At 40.1% G+C, this 20,280-nt stretch overlaps 1 protein-coding gene across 14 annotated transcripts in view; it reads right to left on the minus strand.

The window, feature by feature from the left end:
• The window catches only part of RBMS1 (RNA binding motif single stranded interacting protein 1), a 215,787-nt gene that overhangs the window by 83,503 nt on the left and 112,004 nt on the right, over positions 1-20,280 (minus strand). For 5 of the 14 annotated variants that reach the window (XM_042994546.1, XM_042994547.1, XM_042994553.1 and 2 more), the window contains exons 2-3: positions 8,547-8,585; positions 6,215-6,390 (exon numbers count right to left, since the gene is read on the minus strand). In XM_042994546.1, the coding sequence (XP_042850480.1) occupies positions 6,215-6,390; positions 8,547-8,585 (215 nt within the window). The other 9 variants (XM_042994548.1, XM_042994557.1, XM_042994558.1 and 6 more) reach the window with 4 other exon arrangements.

Genomic DNA, 20,280 nt, shown 5'->3' on the forward strand with positions numbered 1-20,280 from the left:
CTCACTTAATACAACTCAAGTTTTCCCTTTATTCAGAGCTAAAACCTTACAGTCATTTTTAATCATGCTCAAGTCCCGATATTCCTATCTCCTATGCAGTTCCAGTACCTTCTCCTCTTCTCATTTCCTACCACTGCCCTAAGTCAGGGCTGCATCATCTCTCACCTATAAGAGTCTCCTCCTCCAAGCCAACCTTCCTACTTCTGGTAGAATTATAATTCTGAGAGAGAGAAAAAACAAAACAACTCACTGGATTATGCTTCTCTTCTATTACATGCACTTTGTAATTGAAGAATAAACACCAAATTTTTTAGCCTATTATTCAAGGTCTAACAATATGCCCCCAACCTGTACTTCCAGCCCCATTTTCGTCTTTACCCACACTCTCCACTCTGGTCACCAGAAGCCTTGCCAACTAGTAATTGTTGAATGACAGCTACACATTGTGCTCTTTTTTAAAAATTTTTTTAATGTTTTATTTTTTATTTTTGAGAGAGAGAGAGACAGAGCATGAGCAGGGGAGGGTTAGAGAGAGAGGGAGACAGAATCCGAAGCAGGCTCCAGGCTCTGAGCTGTCAGCACAGAGCCTGACGCGCGGCTCGAACTCACAGACGGTGAGATCATGACCTGAGCCGAAGTCGGAAGCTCAACCGACTGAGCCACCCAGGCGCCCCAGTGCTCTCTTAAACACCCAAGTGCTGTCCCACCTCTTGGGCTCTTTCTGAGGCCTGGAGGACCTATTATTCCACGCTGCATGAAATTTTCCCTGTCCTTTAAAGTCGAGATGCCTTCTACCTGAAAGCAATCCCAATCCCCTGGCAGTAAGGTGAACAAAGCCTTCCTCTGACTTCTCACAGAACATCGCACTCATTACAACATTAACTTTGTTCTGTTTTCATTAGGGTTGGTTGTTTATGTCTACCTTTGTGGACCATCTTGCTTCTCTGTTTTGCCTTTGTAAAAGTTATATTTGAAAAAAAATACGGCAAACTTGCAGAAAACAGAAAACAAAGGGACGGGAAATAAAAAGTATTGGGTATTACAACCAGGGACATGGATGACATTAAAAAAAAACATTTCCTTTTAATTAGTAACAGGCTATAATATTGTAAGTTAGACTTAATTTCACATTTACACTGAAATCATGTTTTATTGCACTTTGACATGCATTAGATATCTATTGAAAGAAAGGACAAAAATAATGGCTGACCAAGATTGGTTTGGGAATGAAAGAAAGGATACATAAGAGGAGTGGAAATATCTTTTGGTTTTTTGTTCATTTGTTTGTTTTGTTTTTTTTAATAGTATATTTGCCTTTATTTGCAAGGCTGCTTTATCATTTTTTAATGTTTGTTTATTTTTGAGACAAAGACAGAGCATGAGCAAGGGAGGGGCAGAGAGAGAAGGAGACACAGAATCTGAAGCAAACTCCAGGCACCGAGCTGTCAGCACAGAACCCAAAGTGGGGTTTGAACCCACGAACCATGGGACCATGACCTAAGCCGAAATCTGATGCTTACCTGACTGAGCCATCCAGGCACCCCAATACCTCCTCTTTTGTTTTAGTATCAATAGACTCTTTCTCCTTCAAAATAAGTTGTGGATACACTGAGTTTTCCAGACCTTTTCATGAGATGTCAATACCACAGTAACCTCTAAGCTACCTAACCACAGCCAACAGAGACTCACACATCTACTCCTGCTGCAAACCAGGAAGAACTATACCAAAGCTTACATACAAATACTGTTTCTAAATCTTAAAAAAAGATAGTTTGGACACAATGGAAAATTTTACATGCTATAGTCATTATTAAGACAAGAAATAAATCATGAAACCGAAACCAGTCTTTTTTAAGTGCCAGAAAAAAAAGAGCCTCAAGAAGGAGGCGGGCAGTTATGTTAACTATGTTAACATAACCCACTTCCCTGGCTTTTGCAGAATTCAGGATCAGAAAAGCTGTTTGTCGTTTTTTTTCCACCCTTAGTTTTAAATGTAGGATTACATATAATTTAAGTTTATTCTACTAGTTAGGGTTGTGAGGAATAAAGGCATGGGCATGAGGGAGACTAATATTTGCTCAATGACGACTGTGTTCTAGGCAGCAGACCAGCTCCATTCCTCAAATTACTTGATTTAATCCTAATCACAACTTCGTGATATAAGCCATATTTGACCCATTTTACTGGCTCCTAACTGAGAATTAGGTACTTGCCTACCACTGTGGTTGGGAACTCTAGGGTACCAAACACTTGCCATACTGACCTCCATGATTTTATAACACAGGTGAGAAATCTATGAAGATGACACACTGGGGTTACATGGCTGGCTCAGTTGGTAGAGCATGTGACTGTTGATCTCAGGGTCGTAAGTTCAAGTCCCATGTTGGGTAGAGAGTTTACTTACAAAAATAAATGAATAAAATCTTTAAAAAAAAAAGATACACTGTCAGCATCATATCTACCATAGATACACTGCTGAACAGTGGAACAGGCTCTTGGAGAACAGAACAGTATAAAGATGGCTGACTGTGGGGAAGTGACACATAAAAGTTTAGTACGGTCCAAGCATGAAGGAGGCAGGATGGGCTTGACTTAGCCTTGAAGAATCAAAAAAGGGAAACGGGGAGGCCCCTGAGGTGAGGCAGCAGCAGGAGCAAATCATTCTCACTTGTCACAATGTGGGGGTGGGGGGGAGGGAAGAAAACATTTAATTCTTCTGGCAGTGAGAAGGAAGAAAGGTCATAGAATCTGCAGGACTTGGTGACTGAAAGGGTAATGGGAAATAGTCACCACTGCTCCAAAGCTTCAAGTTGAGAAGAGTAAATTTAGAAATGTGATAGCTTGGAGAGGAAGGAGATAGTGTTGAATCTGAGGTGATAATATGAGAGTGGAAAATGTGTAGAAAATAGTGGCCTTACAAGAAGATGAGGCTATAGAAGAATGAGCCAAAAAGTAAAATCAAAAGAGCAAAAAGTTGAGTAGAAGTGGACAAGGGTAGAAAAGAGCCAGAGAAAATAAGATAGATAGAAGATGCCGGTGCAGTTTCCTTTAAGAACGTGAAGGCAAAATGCAAAGGGTTAAGGTAGCAAGAAAGTGGAAGCGACAAGAGCCCTCAGCCCATCTGTCTCGAAAAATCACCTGAGAAGTCTGAATGAGAGAAATAAAATGGTAACAAAGTCAGGCAAAGTATTTGTTTGGCTGGATGTTAGAGAAGGGAGGGAATTAAGACCGTCTGAAGGTCACGGGGTAATAGATTAATCCCTTCTGTTACTCAGATCATTCCATTTCCTAAGCTTGCTTGTTAACTGTGCTGATGTACTTTCCGAGCAGATAACCTTTCAGAAACAGAAGCAAAGTTGCAGCAGCCTGCAATAGTCACGAGGCTCCAACCAGATTTCCTACACACCTGCCACAACTTAGAAGTTACCTGGTCTGCTTTTCTCATTTAATACTCCTGGAAAACGTATCTACTTTCAACCCCTATCGCCTTACCACTATGGCCAGGCACATCTCCGCCTGGTTCTTGATGCAGGTCTCCATCCGTAACCAGTTCCCTCCAGTCTGAGCCCTGTCCCGTGACCATGTTGATCTATACTTTCCAGGGTCAGGAGTCTCTCTCTGACTGGGGTGAGGCTGCTTTCTTACTCTCGTTTCTTCTAACATAGGATGTATATATTCGACTCCAAACATAGCTTTTTAAAAATATTTTTTGCTTTCCTCTCCTGTTCTCACAGCCCTTATATCATTCTTGTCTTAGACTTGTGCATTGTTTGTATGGAACTAGGTCACTACTACAAACATTCTTAGATATCTTTTCCCGTCTTTCTGTTGGATAATACTCTAAAATAAGCCCCCCAAGTTACTTGTTTCAATTGTTGCCCCTCCTGCAGTTCATCCCTTAGGGTCAATTTATAAATATAGTGCTAAATTTTTAATTCTAAAACATTTTTTCATTTTTAGACTTATGAATTTACACCCATCTTTTCTGAGAAGTTTTGATACCTACTTTCTAAAAAATCTCTAATTATGTCCACTGGGTTTTTTAGGCTGTGGATGAGTCACTTTTCCCATAGGATGAGTCACTTCCATGTCACCAACTAGTATTCTTTATTGGAAACAATTAAATCCAGAACAGGAATGCCCTTTTTTCTCTCTCTCTACATTCTAAGACACAAAATCGTCAGCAAGTCAAACTGGTACTTTTCAGAGGCTCTGTGGTAAATGGAATGAAGCTCTCAGCAGATACTGGCGTATGTATGTCTTGCCTCTGTATAAAACATATCAGGAGCACTATCATCAGTTAAGTATCAAACCAGGGGTTTTGCCGATAACAGGAAGGAGTGACAGTGGCAAATGTTTATTGCTGTTATTGATAATAGCGAAGAGAGTGAACCACATTAAGATAATTTACACACATTAAAGAGACCAAGAACAAAAAAAAGGAGTGAATTGTCTAGGAAAAGTGAGAAAATGATCTTCTACTGCACTTGGAATATGATTTGACTCAATTAAAAAAAATTACTGGCCTAATTTTTCAAGTACATACTTACTATGCATAAAACATGGCATTCCTCTATTATTTTATGGTTATTTAACCTCTGTCCCCTTGATATTAAAACTCACCTTACATGATTCAGAACTAGCTGAGGAACTATTTGTCTTTTGAAGTCCTCTCTCCTCTTATACCTCAAGAACTGGAGGGCTAGCTTCATTCTTTTGTTTCCTCCAGTTATATTTTTAGCTCCTTAGACTTTATGGCGCTCTATCTACCTGTAATTATGCTGCAAAAGCATAAGAAGACGCCAGTAAAGACGAGCAGCAGACAAGATAGCAAAAGGCCTATTTGTGGTCTCGAACAGCTGCAATGGGGCAGGGCACGCCTGGCCAAGTTCCCTCTGACTCTGGCCAGGAATGACAAACCCCACGGGCTGGACTGGCCTTCGGAGGAGTCCCTAGCACAGGACATTATTTCATTATTTCACTGCCCCTAAAGCAAAGGGCTTCAGTCAAAGTCCAAGAAGGCTGATCAAAAGGGTAACCCAGGAAAGGCACAGGGAGGGTGCTGGGAGTGGTGGCCTTAGAGAAACCCTCCAGACCCTGAAGAACTACCACCCACCACCCCACCCTCCTCTCTAAAAACAAAACAAAGCAAAACCACCACCACCTCCTTATGGAAGGCCAGATGTTACTTTTAGTTCCAGTTTGGAAATACTGCTCAAGTTCTGAAACATTTTTTTTTTTCTTAAAATGATAAGTAATATATCTGTATTTTACCCAAGACAACAGAAATGAGATGCCATTAATCAGATGTTTAGAAATGGGAATGTTTTTCAGGGAACAGAAACCATTCTCAAGTGGACATTTTCTTCCGCAGTTATGTAAAACTCCTTTTTTGTAAGGGGACATTACTGTCTTTGGGTAAATAAAAGATGTTGTTTGTGTAGGCTTTTATAGCTCAAAGTGATTAGTCTTTACACAATGATCCCTGCACTCTGTATACTGCTTCTGGCTCCTTGATTTAAATTAGCGCTTTCTTACTTAGTGAGTTAACGTAATTTGCAGCAAAGCAACATATTTATATTCTGTTCATCGACCACATTAGCATATAATGCTTATTTACTTCAGAACTTCATGCACACGAACACATTTCTTCACAAGACTCAGAAAGGGTGGCAGCGAGAAGAGAAATCGGAATTCTGGAAGCAAGAATTCCCAAAGAGATAAGGGTGAACAACCCAGACCACAAAGCTGCAGGTGCTAGTGAGAACACACTATTATTTCCTGGCCAAAATTAACTCTTACACACGCTTAAAATACAGTTAGATGGTAACTACCTTTCCGACAAACAGTAACAGCTGAAGTTTCTCTTGTTATGGGATAGACCGGCCTCCACAGATGCTTCCTCAAAAAATGAGCAGTCCTAAAAAGGATCCAGCCATACGTTTTGAAAAAAATTCTCATTTTACTTCTCATATGCCAATGAAGTCCAATTCTACTGCGAAGGTGTTCCAGTTTATTTTGTTACACAGGCATTTTGCTGATGTTAATGCTGTGTCCAAAGACTTAGAACTTGGAAACTGTCATTTTGCCGATAATGAGGATTTACACTTGTACTAAACCTCTCCTTTAACACAACCGATGTCACTTTAGAATACGATAAAGGATAAAAGAAATATCTATCAGCTAAAAACAACCAAGAGTAACCGGTACTTACGGCTGGCACAGCTTCACCAGGTCCTGGTCCGTGGTGTTGGGAGGCAGTCCCCGGATATAGAGGTTCGTTTTGCTTAGCTGGTCCCATCCTGAGTTGCTGCTACTGCTGCTGTTGTTATTACTGCTGGTGGTGCTGGGGCTGGGAGGGGCCATGGGGTGGGCTGGGACCAGAGACTGCTGAGAAACAAAGATGAGGAGTGTCAGAACACTAGCTGCAAGGTATTTAGCACCATTCAGAGGCTATAAGAGCTCCGCAACAGAATACACATACAGATCATCTTAAGCGACTTTAATATATATATTTTAATTTACACCTTAAAAAAGGTCTCTCCATTCTACAGAAAAAGCCCTCTCCTTCAACATGCAATGAATTGTAGAATTTTATTCAGTAGAATGTTCTCCATGTGTCCCTTGAATAGGACTAAATTTATGTAAGATTAACGTATTCACACATTTTAAGGAACACATCTACTGAGACTCTAAATTAACTTGCATGAAGTTGTATGATAATAATCATTTTACTGTACCGTAATTTTCTAGTAATTCAGAAATCACTAGACTTTTGAAAAGGTTTTCAAATTCTGAATAACATTTGATTGAAAGTTGCCGATAATTTTATTAAGACTCTTGGGGGAAAAAGATGACTCTTCGAGTGTAAGAAAGTTTGAGTTCAATCACAATGCTGAAATAAGGAAGCCTGCACCTCGTTCTAAGTCTGGCACACAGCTCCACTGAGACATTTGGATTAAGATTCACAGGCATGCTGCCTTTCGCTCTGTAAGATTCACAGGCATGCTGCCTTTCGCTCTGGCTAAGCCTGTGAAATTTAACCCCTGTGAGAATGGTGTGGTAGCTGGAAACCTTCCCAAGTCGTGCAGCAAGGAACAGAACTTGGGTAAAGCCTGAACCTAGGGCTCAGTGTGGTTTCACAGTCAGTAGGCACCTAGGAAGACTGTCTGAAACCACTCGCACCAGATAATTCTCTGTCAACCAATCGAAAGACACCACACTTCTCTGCCCCTGTGCCACACACATGACTTTTGAGGAAGTTAAATGGTTCAGTCTGAGACGGCAGTGAGCACACCCCGAAGTGTCCTCAAAGCAAATGCTCAGCAGTTTCAGACCCGGACAGGAATTTTGTCACCTCACATCTAAATGATAAATAGACTAACCTAAGGACTTTACTTATACTGAGTAACAGTTTGAAAATATAAAATTAGTCCCTAGATATTAAAAATATTTTCAAATCTTACAGCTTGATTTTTACAACCACAAACAAAAATTTTAGGCACACCTCTAAGACACGATTAAATCCCACTTTGGAAAGTTCGAAAGCAGAAGACTCCTTGCGATAAATGTCACCTTGCTACCTTGTCGGCAATCTCACCTGTTCACTACAGGTATCTGGCTCTGCACCCAGTTTCTGCCATGACTGTCCTGACTCCACAGTATCCCATACACCGGGGTCTTCATTAATCTACACATGTAACCGTTTCTTCATTCCCATACTATGTATTTTTTTTTTTCTTCTCACTGCCCAGGGGCCTTGCCAAGATTTTTATGAAGTCCAAACACCGCTTGATCTCAAGCAATTCTCTTTTAGAAGGACAATAGCAAGAAGGGTTAACAATAGTCAGTGTACAAATGAAGGCTGAACTTGAACTGGGAATATCCAAGCTGCTTAACCCAAGAATAAACATACCCGAGATCATATCCTATCAAATGTATTTGAGTTATGCCCGTAAGAAGCAGTTGAACTCCCATCCTTTTCTCTCATCTCTGGTTTTTCTCTAGGGGATAAAGACTCTGCTTTCTAGAAGTAAAACAAAGAGTAAGCCTGTCCCTTGCTCTGCCTCAGGTGGCACCTCACATCTCCCAGGCGTGCCACACAAAGGCCTGTGTTCCTTCTCCAAAATCACTCGATACAACTTGTGCGAGCTGCTACTTGCAATTAGCCAGGCACCCCCTATTTCTCACTTCAGTCAAGTACAGAGGTGCGGGGAAGTGAGACACACATTTGCCTCCCTCCGAGCCTTTGATTTGTACAAAGAACTTTTAGCTAGGCAAGGCTGAATTTTTTCTTCAATCGTCTTTGATCAATGTCGGAGAACCTGTCCTTGCCACAAAACACACGGTCACTCACAGTAGGACCCAGTATGTTCAGTGCAGCTGGTGGGGGATGAAACATGGTCACCTGGGATCAGCCTTGGACAAGTCTGCAAGAAGCCGTGGATCCGCTCCACCCCCACCCCTCTGGGGCATCACACCAACATGAAGCAAATGAACCATCAGATGGTTTAAGGACTGCATGCAAAGTCTGCATCGGCTCTAACCTCTTCTCTAGGGGGGAAAGTGGAGTGCCAGGTGTGGACCTGCAGAAGTAAAAGACACATTTGGGGGTATGATTTAGTGAGAGATTATTTGGACATGAAAGGAGTAGGTTTTTATTTACGTATTTATTTTTGGCAGAAGCAAAACCATAATTTACATCTTGGAATTTACATAGCTGATTTAATATGTCTTTGACGGGCCTCCCTATTTATTACAGTAATATTTTCTCACTCTGGGAAGTCGGTGTGGAGCCTATACAGCCTGTCCCTCCCTGCTTCCCCTCTAGTCTGTCCAGTGGTGGAAGAAAGTCTCTAACATTCTGATCCCAGATGGGAGAAGGGGGTTTCTGAATGCACCCTGAGGGGGAATGCCCTCTGGTGAATCTTATACAGAACAAGTTCAAATTCAAACGTTATCCTGATATCAATTATTTCTCAGAACTAGCTGAAGACAGACCAAGATACCCGGAAGAGGGAAGCATTCAATTGTTCTAGGTTGCCAATGTTCTATTTTCTGGTGTAGAAAATTTTAGATCAAAGATTAGGTTTATAAAACGCATAGAAATTAACAACTTAAATCCTAATGACAACTGGACACATGTATAAAGAAGAAAATTCAAACATAAAAAAGCTGGGTTTATTTGCAGAATAGGAAACTTGAGTCTCAACAGGGGTTGGACGTCAGGGCTAGAATGTGAACCCAGGTCTAATGGACAACAAAGCCAGAGCCCTCAAACAGTACTCTACATGGTACACCAGAACCGTCTATATCCTAAATGTGCTATTTGTATTATTTCATTTTTCTGTGCCCATTCTTCCTGCAATGTAAAATATTAAATTCAAGTTTCTAATACCACTGGTGGCCATATATATATATTATATATATAATATATATATATATATAATATATATATATAAATAATATATATTTCTGTTTTTTTGAGAAAGACAAAGGTGCCCTTAAGTTAATTTAATGAGTACACAGGTAGCTTGTGTGTGCGTGTGTTTAACAAAGTCAGCTTCTAAAAGGTTAGTTTTTAAAATTCTACTTTATATTTTCATTAACAAAAGAATTCTGCAAAAAAATTTTTGAAAGCTACAGCACATTACAGCTGAATACCAGAGTCAGCATTTTAGAACAGCTAGACTTAACCAGGGAAGACTTACATTCCGACTCCCAGATTAAAACGCAATTGAAATGTAAACACTGACAAGTCTTTAAGCACAACTTCAGAGCTCTGATCAATTGAAAACAGTGACACTGTAGCTATGTGCTCAATCACACAGAGTAAACTTAAAAAAATATATTAAAAAAAAATGCTTACCAACAGATGGTATTTTACCAAACTCCATTTTCATTACTGGTTGTCTTTTTATATTTTGCCTCTCAAAACCCCCACTCCCTGGAATTTGACAAGGACTCTGTCCCCATCCCCTGTCCCCTTGGATGTCGCTAATTTATACAAATTGGACCTAATTAAGGAACTGGGTGGGTGGCTGGCTGACCACAGGTAAGCGCTGACCCATCCCACAAGAGCCTTGCCGTCTAGCTCGGCCTTCTCTGGCCTAATTTCACTGCTTCACATCAGGTCAACAAGCTACCCATCAAGTTCTCTATCCAAGAGCAGGGAAAACAAACTAATTTAGTTTTCACAGCAACATTACCTGGGCTTAATTTGCATGCCAAAATTGAGAGAGAAACAAAGTTGGTGAACAAGCGGAATGGCTGTGCATGCAGACCCTCACTGCACTCCCTGCAGGAGCGAGCATGGGCACCAGCGGGAAGAGTGCTTGTCAGCAATCAGGGAGGACTTCCTGAGTGGATGGCTCTGAGGCCGCCATCCCACCAGGAAGGCCCATTGGTCTCCCACCCTCACACAGGATGATCAACAACAGGCACATGGCAACTACACACACAGCAAATGAATCTATTTCCCTTTCCATCACATCACCCCCACTCCAACGCCACACTAAGTACACTCTTCTGTATATAAAAAAGTCTAAAGGGTGTTTACAAAAAAAAAGGCAAAACTCACCATGTGTGACCTAAAATATTTAGTAATCATGCATTGTTGTAGATTTCTGCTCAGCAAAGATAATGAATAAAAATGAAAATCTGACATTATAATTCTATTGCCTCGTTTCCTCCCTAATACTAATAGGCTACAAGAATTGTGCTCCCACCAACCTCACAATTGCAGTCATCTTCCCTTCCCCCTTATTTTCTAACTTCCCTGGGGACTCCAGTACATTCTGAAGGGAAACCTAGAATCTACCTCTTAATTGCCTTCAAGGCTTCTTTAAGGCTATCATCCTTATAGCTTACAGAGGCTATGATCCAAAATCCATAAGCCCCATCTCCATCCTGCCACCCCCTGCGCACACAGGCTCACGAATGCACACAACACCACCACCATCACCACCCCAAACAACACATCAACTACAATCCAGAAGCAGCATAACCATTACAGTTGCTCCTGAGAGCCGACAGAAGTTATGGAACAGTCTCATTTTCCACCAGGAAACAGCACGTTATCAAACCTGACGTGAACTGAGTACCATGTAAAGACACTACATACCACACTAACTCCACACACTGGTTCTGCTCCTCTGCTCCATAAGCTTTAAAGGTATAAAAGAAACTTAACAATTTAAGGGAACTATCGAAGGGGGAGGAGGAGCATCCAAATGGGCCAGTTTCACCAGTTAGGGTATTTTCTCCGTTTCCTTTTAGACATCTGACTGGCTCAGAGAGGGCCAGGAATAGTGGCTGTCAGAGATAAAGTTCCTGGCACAGGGAGCTGGGAAAGTACACACAGCTGAGAAGTGGGAGGTGAATTAGTGAGAGATGAGAAACTGGCCAGGAAGCAGATGCTCTTCCGGGTAGGCCAGGATGTGAAAGATCACCTATATTAATGAACAGCGATAGGGCCCCTTCACACACGCAGGCTCTTACTTCTCCATAATGTGGGAGAGACAGCCAAAGGGCAAATATCAATTAGTCCCATTTGATGCCAGGATATCAGGGCTTGAAATCACATGGCTAATTAGTTAATGAAACTGGTTTTCCTAGAGCCAGTGTCCCTTCTTTGAAAACAAGCTTTGTAGCCTCTAAGACTATGAATCTGAGCAACAGATTTATTCACTAGTTCTTTCTTGGATTATGCTTAAAAAGGAGAGGGCCATGTTTTTGTGTTAGCTATTAAAAGAAAATCTAAAAATAAAAATCTCCAATATACTTCACAATTAGTATTCTCCAAGACACTAATCAAACTGATCCTTGCATGTAAAGCCCCGTTCTTTGCATAGAAATCTCCTTACCTAAGTCCATGAATAAAGCATCATTTCCTTAGGCTTCGGATAAAAGAAACAAATTTAAAACTTGCATTGAATAAGATAAATATCTGTTGTATACAACATGACTGAATGAATGGACAGAGACCATGTTGCAGAAGTGAAAATAAACCAAGAGAAAAGTACTTATAAATAAAAACAACAACAACAACAGCATAGAAAGGCTTTTAGGGGTGGAGGTGGTGTTTGTGAAGGAGGTTAAGAAGAACGAACAGGCAGGTGTTGAAAATCCACGGTAGAAAACATACCCTAGATATGGTGTGTGAATTCTGAGGTCAAATTTTCTTTCAAGATCTCATTAAAAACAAAACAAAACAAAACAAAACAAAAACTAGCTTCCTTATCCAAATATCTCTTAAAGATCTGGTTTGTGCTCCAGCATGCAAATCAGCTCAGTGTTTGGTTCTCTCCAAGGTTCTGCCAAGAACACCACAGATGCCCAAGTTGCCTACTGAGAACTCTGGGCCAAGGAACACACCAGAGTTCTTGTGCTATTTGTTCCTTCCAGGGTTTGTAACAGTGTTTATAAAGGGGGAGAAAGCTAAAAACCAGCATGAAACCCCCGTAAATACAGTCAACAAATCTTTGACAAAAGAGCAAAGGCAGTATGATGGAGCAAAAGACAGTCTCTTCAACAAATGGTGCTGGAGCAATGGGATGTCTGCATGCAAATTAGGGATGCCTGGGTGGCTCAGTTCGCTAAGCGGCTAACTCTTGATTTTGGCTCAGCTCATGATCTCATGGTTCATGAGACGGAGCCCTGCATCCATCTCTGCACTGACAGAGTGCAGCCTTCTTGGGAGCCTGTCTGCACCTCCCTCGCTCTCTCTCCCTCAAAGTAAACAAACATTAAAAAAAACAAAAACAAAAACATGAATCTAGATACAGACCTTACACCCTTCCAAAATTTAAAATGCAAATCCGTAAAGCTCCTAGAAAATAACAGGAGAAACCCTAGATGACCTCAGGTATAGTGATAACTTTTTAGGTATTATATGAAGACAGACTCCATGAAATAAGTTAACTGATAGGGTAGATTTCATTAAAATTAAAAACATCCGTGCTGCAAAGAAAAATCAAAGAATGAGAAGACAAGCCACAGAATGAGAGAAAATATTTGCAAAAGACAGATCTGATAAAGGACTGTTATCCAAAATATATAAAGAGCTCTTAAAATTCAACAATAAGAAAACAAACAACCTAGTACATGGGGTGAAGGTCTTAACAGAAACCTTACCAAGGAAGACATACGAATGGAAAATATGCATATGAAAAGATGCTCCACATCTTATGTTAACAGGGAACTGCAAATTAAAACAATATAAAGATACCAGCGTATAGCTATTAGAATGGCAAAAATCTGGAACACTGACAACACCAGACGCTGGGGAGCACATGGAGAGACAGGAATTCTTGCACAGGCTGGCAAGAATGCAAAATGGTATAGCCACTCTGCAGACAATTTGACAGTTTCTTACAAGACTGAACACACTCTCATTATACCATCTGGCAATTGTGCTTCCTGGTATTTACCTAAAGGAGTTGAAAACTTATGCCCACATGAAAACCTGCACCAGACAAATATAGCAGCTTTATTCACAATTGTCAAAACGTGGAAGCAATAAAGATCCCCTTCAGTAAGTGGAAGGATGTACCTGTGGTACGTCCAGGCAATGGAACATTATTCAGTGCTAAAAAGACATGAGTTATCAATCCATGAAAGACATGCAGGAACCTTAAATGCATATTACTAAGGGAAAGAAGCCAATTTGAAAGGCCACATTTTATATGGTTCCCCCTATGTAACATTCTGGAAAAGGCAAAACAATGGAGACAAGAAAAAAGATCTGTGGTTGCCTGGGGTTGGTAGGACAGAGGGATATACAGGCACAGAGGATTTTTTTAGTTAATGAAACTCTTTTACATGATAGTAAATGGTAGAAACATATCATTATACATTTGTTCAAACCCATGGAATGTACAACACCAGCAGTGAACCCTAAGGTAAACTCTGAACGCTTTGAGTGACTCTGATGTGTTTATGCAGATTCACCCTTGGGGAAAAAAACAGTACCATTCTGGTGAATGATGCTGATAATGGAGGAGGCTATACATTTGTGGGGGCAGGAGTATACAGGGAATCTGGGTACTTCCCTTGCAATTTTGTGGAAACCTAAAACTGCTCTTAAAAAAAACAGTCTTTTAGACAGACTGGAGGCATTGGATGTAACTTATTCACCAGAAAACTGTAGGGACAAGAAAGTAAGTGAGGAGCTTAGGCAATCAGCTCAAAACTTCCCTACCAGAAAATACATTCATCAGGAAGGGAAAACTTTTTTTATAATATGTTTTTTTTTTTTAATTTTTATTATTGAGGTATAGTTGACATTCAACACTATATTAGTTTCAGGTATGCAACATAGTGATTTGACACTATACAATGCTCACCAGGATAAGTGTGGTTACCATATGTCACCACACAATGTTATTAAAAGATTGCTGGTTATATTCCCTATGGTGTATCTGTCATCATGATGTATTTACTTTATAATGGGAAGTATGTACCTCTTAAATCGCCTTCACCTGTTTCACCCATCCCCCACCTGCCTCTGATCTGGTAACTAACATTTTGTTCTTCACATTTATGAGTTTTCTTCTGTTTTTCAGTCTGTCTGTTCATACGTTTTGTTTTTTAGATTTCACATACAAGTGAAATCATGGTGTTTGTCTTTCTGACTTATTTCCCTCAGCATAATACCCTCTAAGTTCATCTATATTGTCACAAATGCCAAATTTTCATTCTTTTTTAAGGCTGAATAATATATTCTTGTGTGTGTGTGTGCACATGCGTATCACATTTTCTTCCATTCATCTACTGATGGCCACTCAGCTTGGTTCCATACCTTGGCTATTGTAAATAATGCTACAATCAACACAGGCGTGCACGATATACCTTTGCAAGTTAGCATTTTTGTTTTCCTCAGGTAAATATCCAGAAGAAAAATTACCGGATCAAATGGTACTTCTATTTTTAGTATTTTGAGAAACTTCCAAATGGCTTTCCATAGTGGCTGCACCAATTTACATTTCCACTAATACTGCATGAGGATTCCCTTTTCCCTACATCCTCACCAACGCTGGTTATTTCTTGTCTTTTTGAAACCAGCCATTCTCACTGATGCAAGACACTATTTTGTGGTTCCGATTTGTATTTTCTGATGATTAGTGATGTTGAGCAGCTTTTCTTGTGTCTAGGAAGGAAACACTTTAAACAGCGGGCTCCCAGCTGTATAACCTGCCTCACATGTAATGGTCTGGTATGGAACAATTTCTAAAAGACAAAAGCAAGAGTTCAACAAATGGAAGATTGAGGATGAAAGTGTCTAGGACAGAAAGGTTGAGGAGGGCTTCAAGAGGGGTAGATATGGTTGAGTGAGCTGAATACTGGTGGCAAATGGCAGTCTAGAAAGAAGGGGGTATGTGGGGAGAGGAGAAGAACCAACAAAAACAAAGACAGGGAAGATCACTGTTCGTGAAAGTGAAAAAACCAACCTTGGTTGGCTGAGAGGGCATGCTAGGACAAGCTGATGTTTGGGGAGGGGAAGGGACAGGAAGATGGTACTAGAAAGGCAGGAGAATAATCTAGTAATTGAGAGAGAATATGGACACGATATCACAGATTACTATTCAGAGTGTCCCAGGTAGAAAAGAAAATTTAAAGATGGTCAGTGAAGAGGGTAACTCACAGGGAAAGTAAAATGAGGAAGTTCTTGCCCATCCTCTCTATGAAAAGGTATATAGTAAAGGCAAAAAAAAAAAAAATGAGTGGATGAAATAGTCTGAATATCTGGATTCGAATCATGCCTTGGCCAGTAACTAGAACATCATCTGGGAGCAACTCTGTTCCTCATCTGGGAAATGACAGGTGAGACTACAGGATTCCCATCTTCCCTTCCAGCCTGAGAATTTGAAGGCTGGGTAATGTTTCTCCAGCTAAGATATATCAAAACAGAACCCAGTCAGGCCCTTGGATACTCTGCTCCATCTGCCCAACAGCCAGAGAAATGGAGCAGGAAGCTAAACGGGCAGACCCCAGAAGGAAGACTTGTACTCTGCATCATGCAGCTGGAAGACACAGCAAGCACCCACCTGGCTGCCATTTTTCCTACCCTGCTCAGGCCAAGCACTGATTCCCTGTTTAGTCACACATGATTCTGAGAAAATATTATAAATATGTAAAGCTATACTAAAATTAAACCAAAGCTTAAAGGAACAGTTTTGTTTTTTTTTTTTTAATGCCATAATATTCAGAGTTCCCCAAACCAGGGTGTTCTTAAGGTGAAAATATTACAGCTGAAATCGCTTTAATAACACCTCTGTCAAGACTTTATGCTGGTTAATGGGCTGGCATCTTTTTGTCTCAACATGTCAATTGGTACAAAAAGTTGCATTTCAATTCTGTTTAATCTCTTCTACAGAAAAGGGTCATGCAATAGCTCCAAGACCATCTTAAAAGAAAATTCAAGACAATAAACAAATTACACCCCAAGAAACCAGCTATTAGAACTCGGTAAACCTAAAATCCTGCCCAACTTCAGGTGTGGAATTAATTACCCTTCTAGATTCTGAATGCAGGTATGGAGAGGGTTTTTTTCCCTCCTTCTGAGCCCCAAATGAGGAATTTTCAGATCTGTACCAGTTTTCTTCCTCAACACAGAGCCTTGTGAAAAAGACAAGAACAAACTCTTCTTTTCCTTTTTACTCAAAATAACTTGAAAAACAGAAAACTTCCTAAGGGAAGTGCAGCATTGCCTTTATCATGACAGTTCAGAACACCTCTGCAGTGTTCTGATTTCCTGCCTCACCCCAATGGAGTTAGGATTCCAGCATCGACAACTTCCTTCCAGCTGTTTTTAAAAATCTATGTACAGTACAGTTTGTATTTCTTGTAAGTAGAGACGTACTGCTGAGATTGCAAAGTTCTCAGGGTGGGAGACATTTTAAAATATTCCTTTTTCATATTAAACAATACTTATTGAAAGTATTGTAAAGTTGTTAACTGAACATTAACGTTAGAAAAATTATACAAGTCAGCTTACCCAAGGAAATCCCAATGAATTTATTCACTTTTTTTTTTTTTTAAGATGTGAATTGCCACGTGAATGAGCATGCAGCATCATGGGTTTCATAAACTCAGCCCTAGAGAAAAAAAGCATTATCTGTACTTTCAGGAAACTACACAAGTAGTATTTGAAATCTCATAACAATTTTAAAAATGAAATCTCACACTGTTGTCATCTATATATCGCCAAAGTAAAACATCATCACAGGAAAATTTAATACAATTTTTTTTGAGTTGTATTAACTCAAAAAATTAATGGCTATTCATTTCTTTCTCATGATAAAATCCTGCAGCTTACATCTGATACACAGTAGGTAATTAGTGTAGAACAGCTCTTTATTATGTTTCTCTGTGTATCTCTATGTAAATGTCTGTGTATATATGTGACTGTGTGGGGGTAAACAGAAGGAAGGAGCCGGTTGTCTCTAAGATACATTGTCTCTGATGTATCTGAGATATACTGTCTTGCTGTCTCTGAGATACCTAGTCTCTAATACAAAGCACAGTGGCTTTAAAAAAAAAAGAAACTTTTTTTGCCTGAATTCCACCTCAAAAATGAAATTTTTGCCTGAGGCGAAACCATATAAAAATGAAAGAAAAATTTTGTGAAAGTTATCTTCCTTTACCATTGTCAATGCACCTTCATGTTCTCTTTTCTCGTCTATTTCCCTAAAAAACAAATGCTGGTAGTGACCTACTAAACTAATTTGAGACCCCACTAATATAGCCCCTAGCAGGTTAAAAACCAAGGTTGTGTTGCATTTCTGAAACCTTGATGTACTTTCGAACCACTACTCAGTCATTTCGGGTGAGGTCAGGATTGTGCATTTCTACCAGGCTTCTAGGCAATGTCTGTGCACAAGGCAGGACTCAAGACCGTGCTCTTGGTGTGTGAGGATGGATTTTAGAAAGGTCTCCTTCTGGCTTTAAGAAGGAACAAGCTACATCTCTTCACTAAAAGAGATAAAAACTTTTGATTTCCAATTCAGTATCTGCTCAGGATCACAAAATGTTAGAGTTGAGAGAAGACATCAGAGATAATGCAATCTAGTAATTCTCAATTGGAAGCATAACAGAATCTTGAGAAATGGTTGTGGGGGTTTACAGTATTTTAATTTTTATCAAAGGGAGCTTGGCTTTAATAACATTGAGGAACAATGATCTAATCTAACCCCTCAACCCAAAGAAGTCAAAGCATATATCTAAGGTCATACAGCTAATTCAAGGCAGAACTAGGTCTCCATTCCCACCACTACTGTCAAAAGGCACCAGCCCTTCTTTGTTCCAAGGATTGTACAAAAAATGATGGCACATGTCAAGTTTTCTTAATGAGTTTTAAAAAGGGAAATTGATATGGTAGTCTTATTAAGGCATCACAGAACAAGTATATATTTTGTATGGCCTCTTTTATCCCTCATATTTCATCTGTCAACTTCTAGATGACTTACTTGGATGCCCATGTCTCTGTTATGACATTTAGATTCCCGCTTAAAAAAAAAAGAAAAGAGAAGGAAAGGAAATTCACAGCATTACATTTATAATCCAAAACTCCTAAAAAATTGTTATGAATGGCACCATTTCTATCTGTACATATTAAAACTTTGTGAATAGCATGCATCACCATTATCTGACCATCTATCTACAAGAAGATACAAAAATCAAACAGATTAATTACAGCAGCTTGTTGCCTTTCTGTCAGAGAAGTGTATTTAGGGTCAACTGGCAATTTAATAGGCTTAGATTAGAAACCTTTGAAGAATCATCAGAATTGTCCCCTCACTGTCTGATTTCCTTATATATTCACAGAATTCATATGCTTAAAACAAGTAACTTCAGCCTCTCAGTTTCCTTATAAAGAAAAAAGAGAGATCTGTACAACTTTTGTGTATTCCGGCATTGGCTTCCATCCTGAAGTTTGCCATGATTATGTTCATATTAATTCTCTAAGGTGAGCTGATTTTCCTCAACAGTCCAAAAAGGTATGCAAACCTTGCTCCCAGCAGCTCATTGGTATACTCTGGAAAGCTGTTACTTACTGTCTTGATCTGACTAAGCATTTCCCCATTTTTGCAGGTACAAGCTTTCAGACATGTCCTATCTCTCTTTATCGATACTGCATATTCAGACTGAGTACCCACGGCTACTTAGAGCTTGAGACCGGCCCTTTTTTTTACGGAGCCAGCCCATGCACTACTGTCTAATCATTTCAGGAGTGATGCTATCAACCTTGAAGTACCAAGACACGTTGGAATCTAACCAACTCCTGGCAAGGTTCACCCCTCTCTTCATCTTTCCTCAAGGAGATAAACTGAAGAAGAAGTGCATTCTGCGGTAAGTAGAATCTGGGAAACGGTTTCAATATTTACAAAAACCAGATGCAATTTTGTTTTTCTTTCAGTCTTAAATTGTTTCACAACACTCTTTGTTTAGAGTAGGGAGTTATTACTCAAGATGAAAAAGAGTGAGGCTATTAATCTTCCTGAACACCTTTTTTCTGTTGCTAAAGTTAATCACAATGCACCAGCTCCATCACTGCTACCAAAATGAGCTAAATGTACATATTGCTAGTTATTACATTTCCAGAGGAAGTTTCTTTTCCAAGGAACTTGGGCAATCAAGTTACAGCTCTCTGGCATGGAGACCCAGAGCTTCCACGTGTGTGGCGGGGTCAGATGTGGGGATCACATGCCCCACAGCAGCATAGCACGTAGACGTTACACTTGGGTTCTACAATCCCTTTTTCTTCTCATTATATTTGGTTTCATTATAATAGCATATAAAATATCTTTTACCTTTGAGGCACATAATCAAACATGCAATCTTTCACTCCAGTCACAATTCCAGATTAACCTAATTAGTGACAGGTATCCATATTGGGTCTCACAAGTCTCTGGCCTTCCAAATGCACAAAACAAGAAAACAACACCATCCATTCCCACCAACCACAAAGAAACATTTACGAAGAAAATCGTGTCTAAATGGAAACTGACTTAAGAGACTCACACTCAATGACCAGTGACAGGAGACCAGCTCTCCTCACCTCCCCACCTAATCCAAAGCAGCCAGCGAGCATTTCCAGCACAGGAAAGGGAAAAACAGGCCAGAGCCCAAACACCGCTGTGGCCCCCTGCCCAGACAGAGCAGAGAGGAACAAAGGCCCAGGTGTGGCCTGCAGCTACACCAGATCACTGAATTCAGTGAACACTGAGCAGTGGAATCAAAACTTCAGAGCACTCCTACATTATCAAATCACTTTCCTAA

Source organism: Panthera tigris, chromosome C1 (genome assembly GCF_018350195.1).
Source record: "Panthera tigris isolate Pti1 chromosome C1, P.tigris_Pti1_mat1.1, whole genome shotgun sequence".
Taxonomy (NCBI): Eukaryota; Metazoa; Chordata; class Mammalia; order Carnivora; family Felidae; genus Panthera; species Panthera tigris.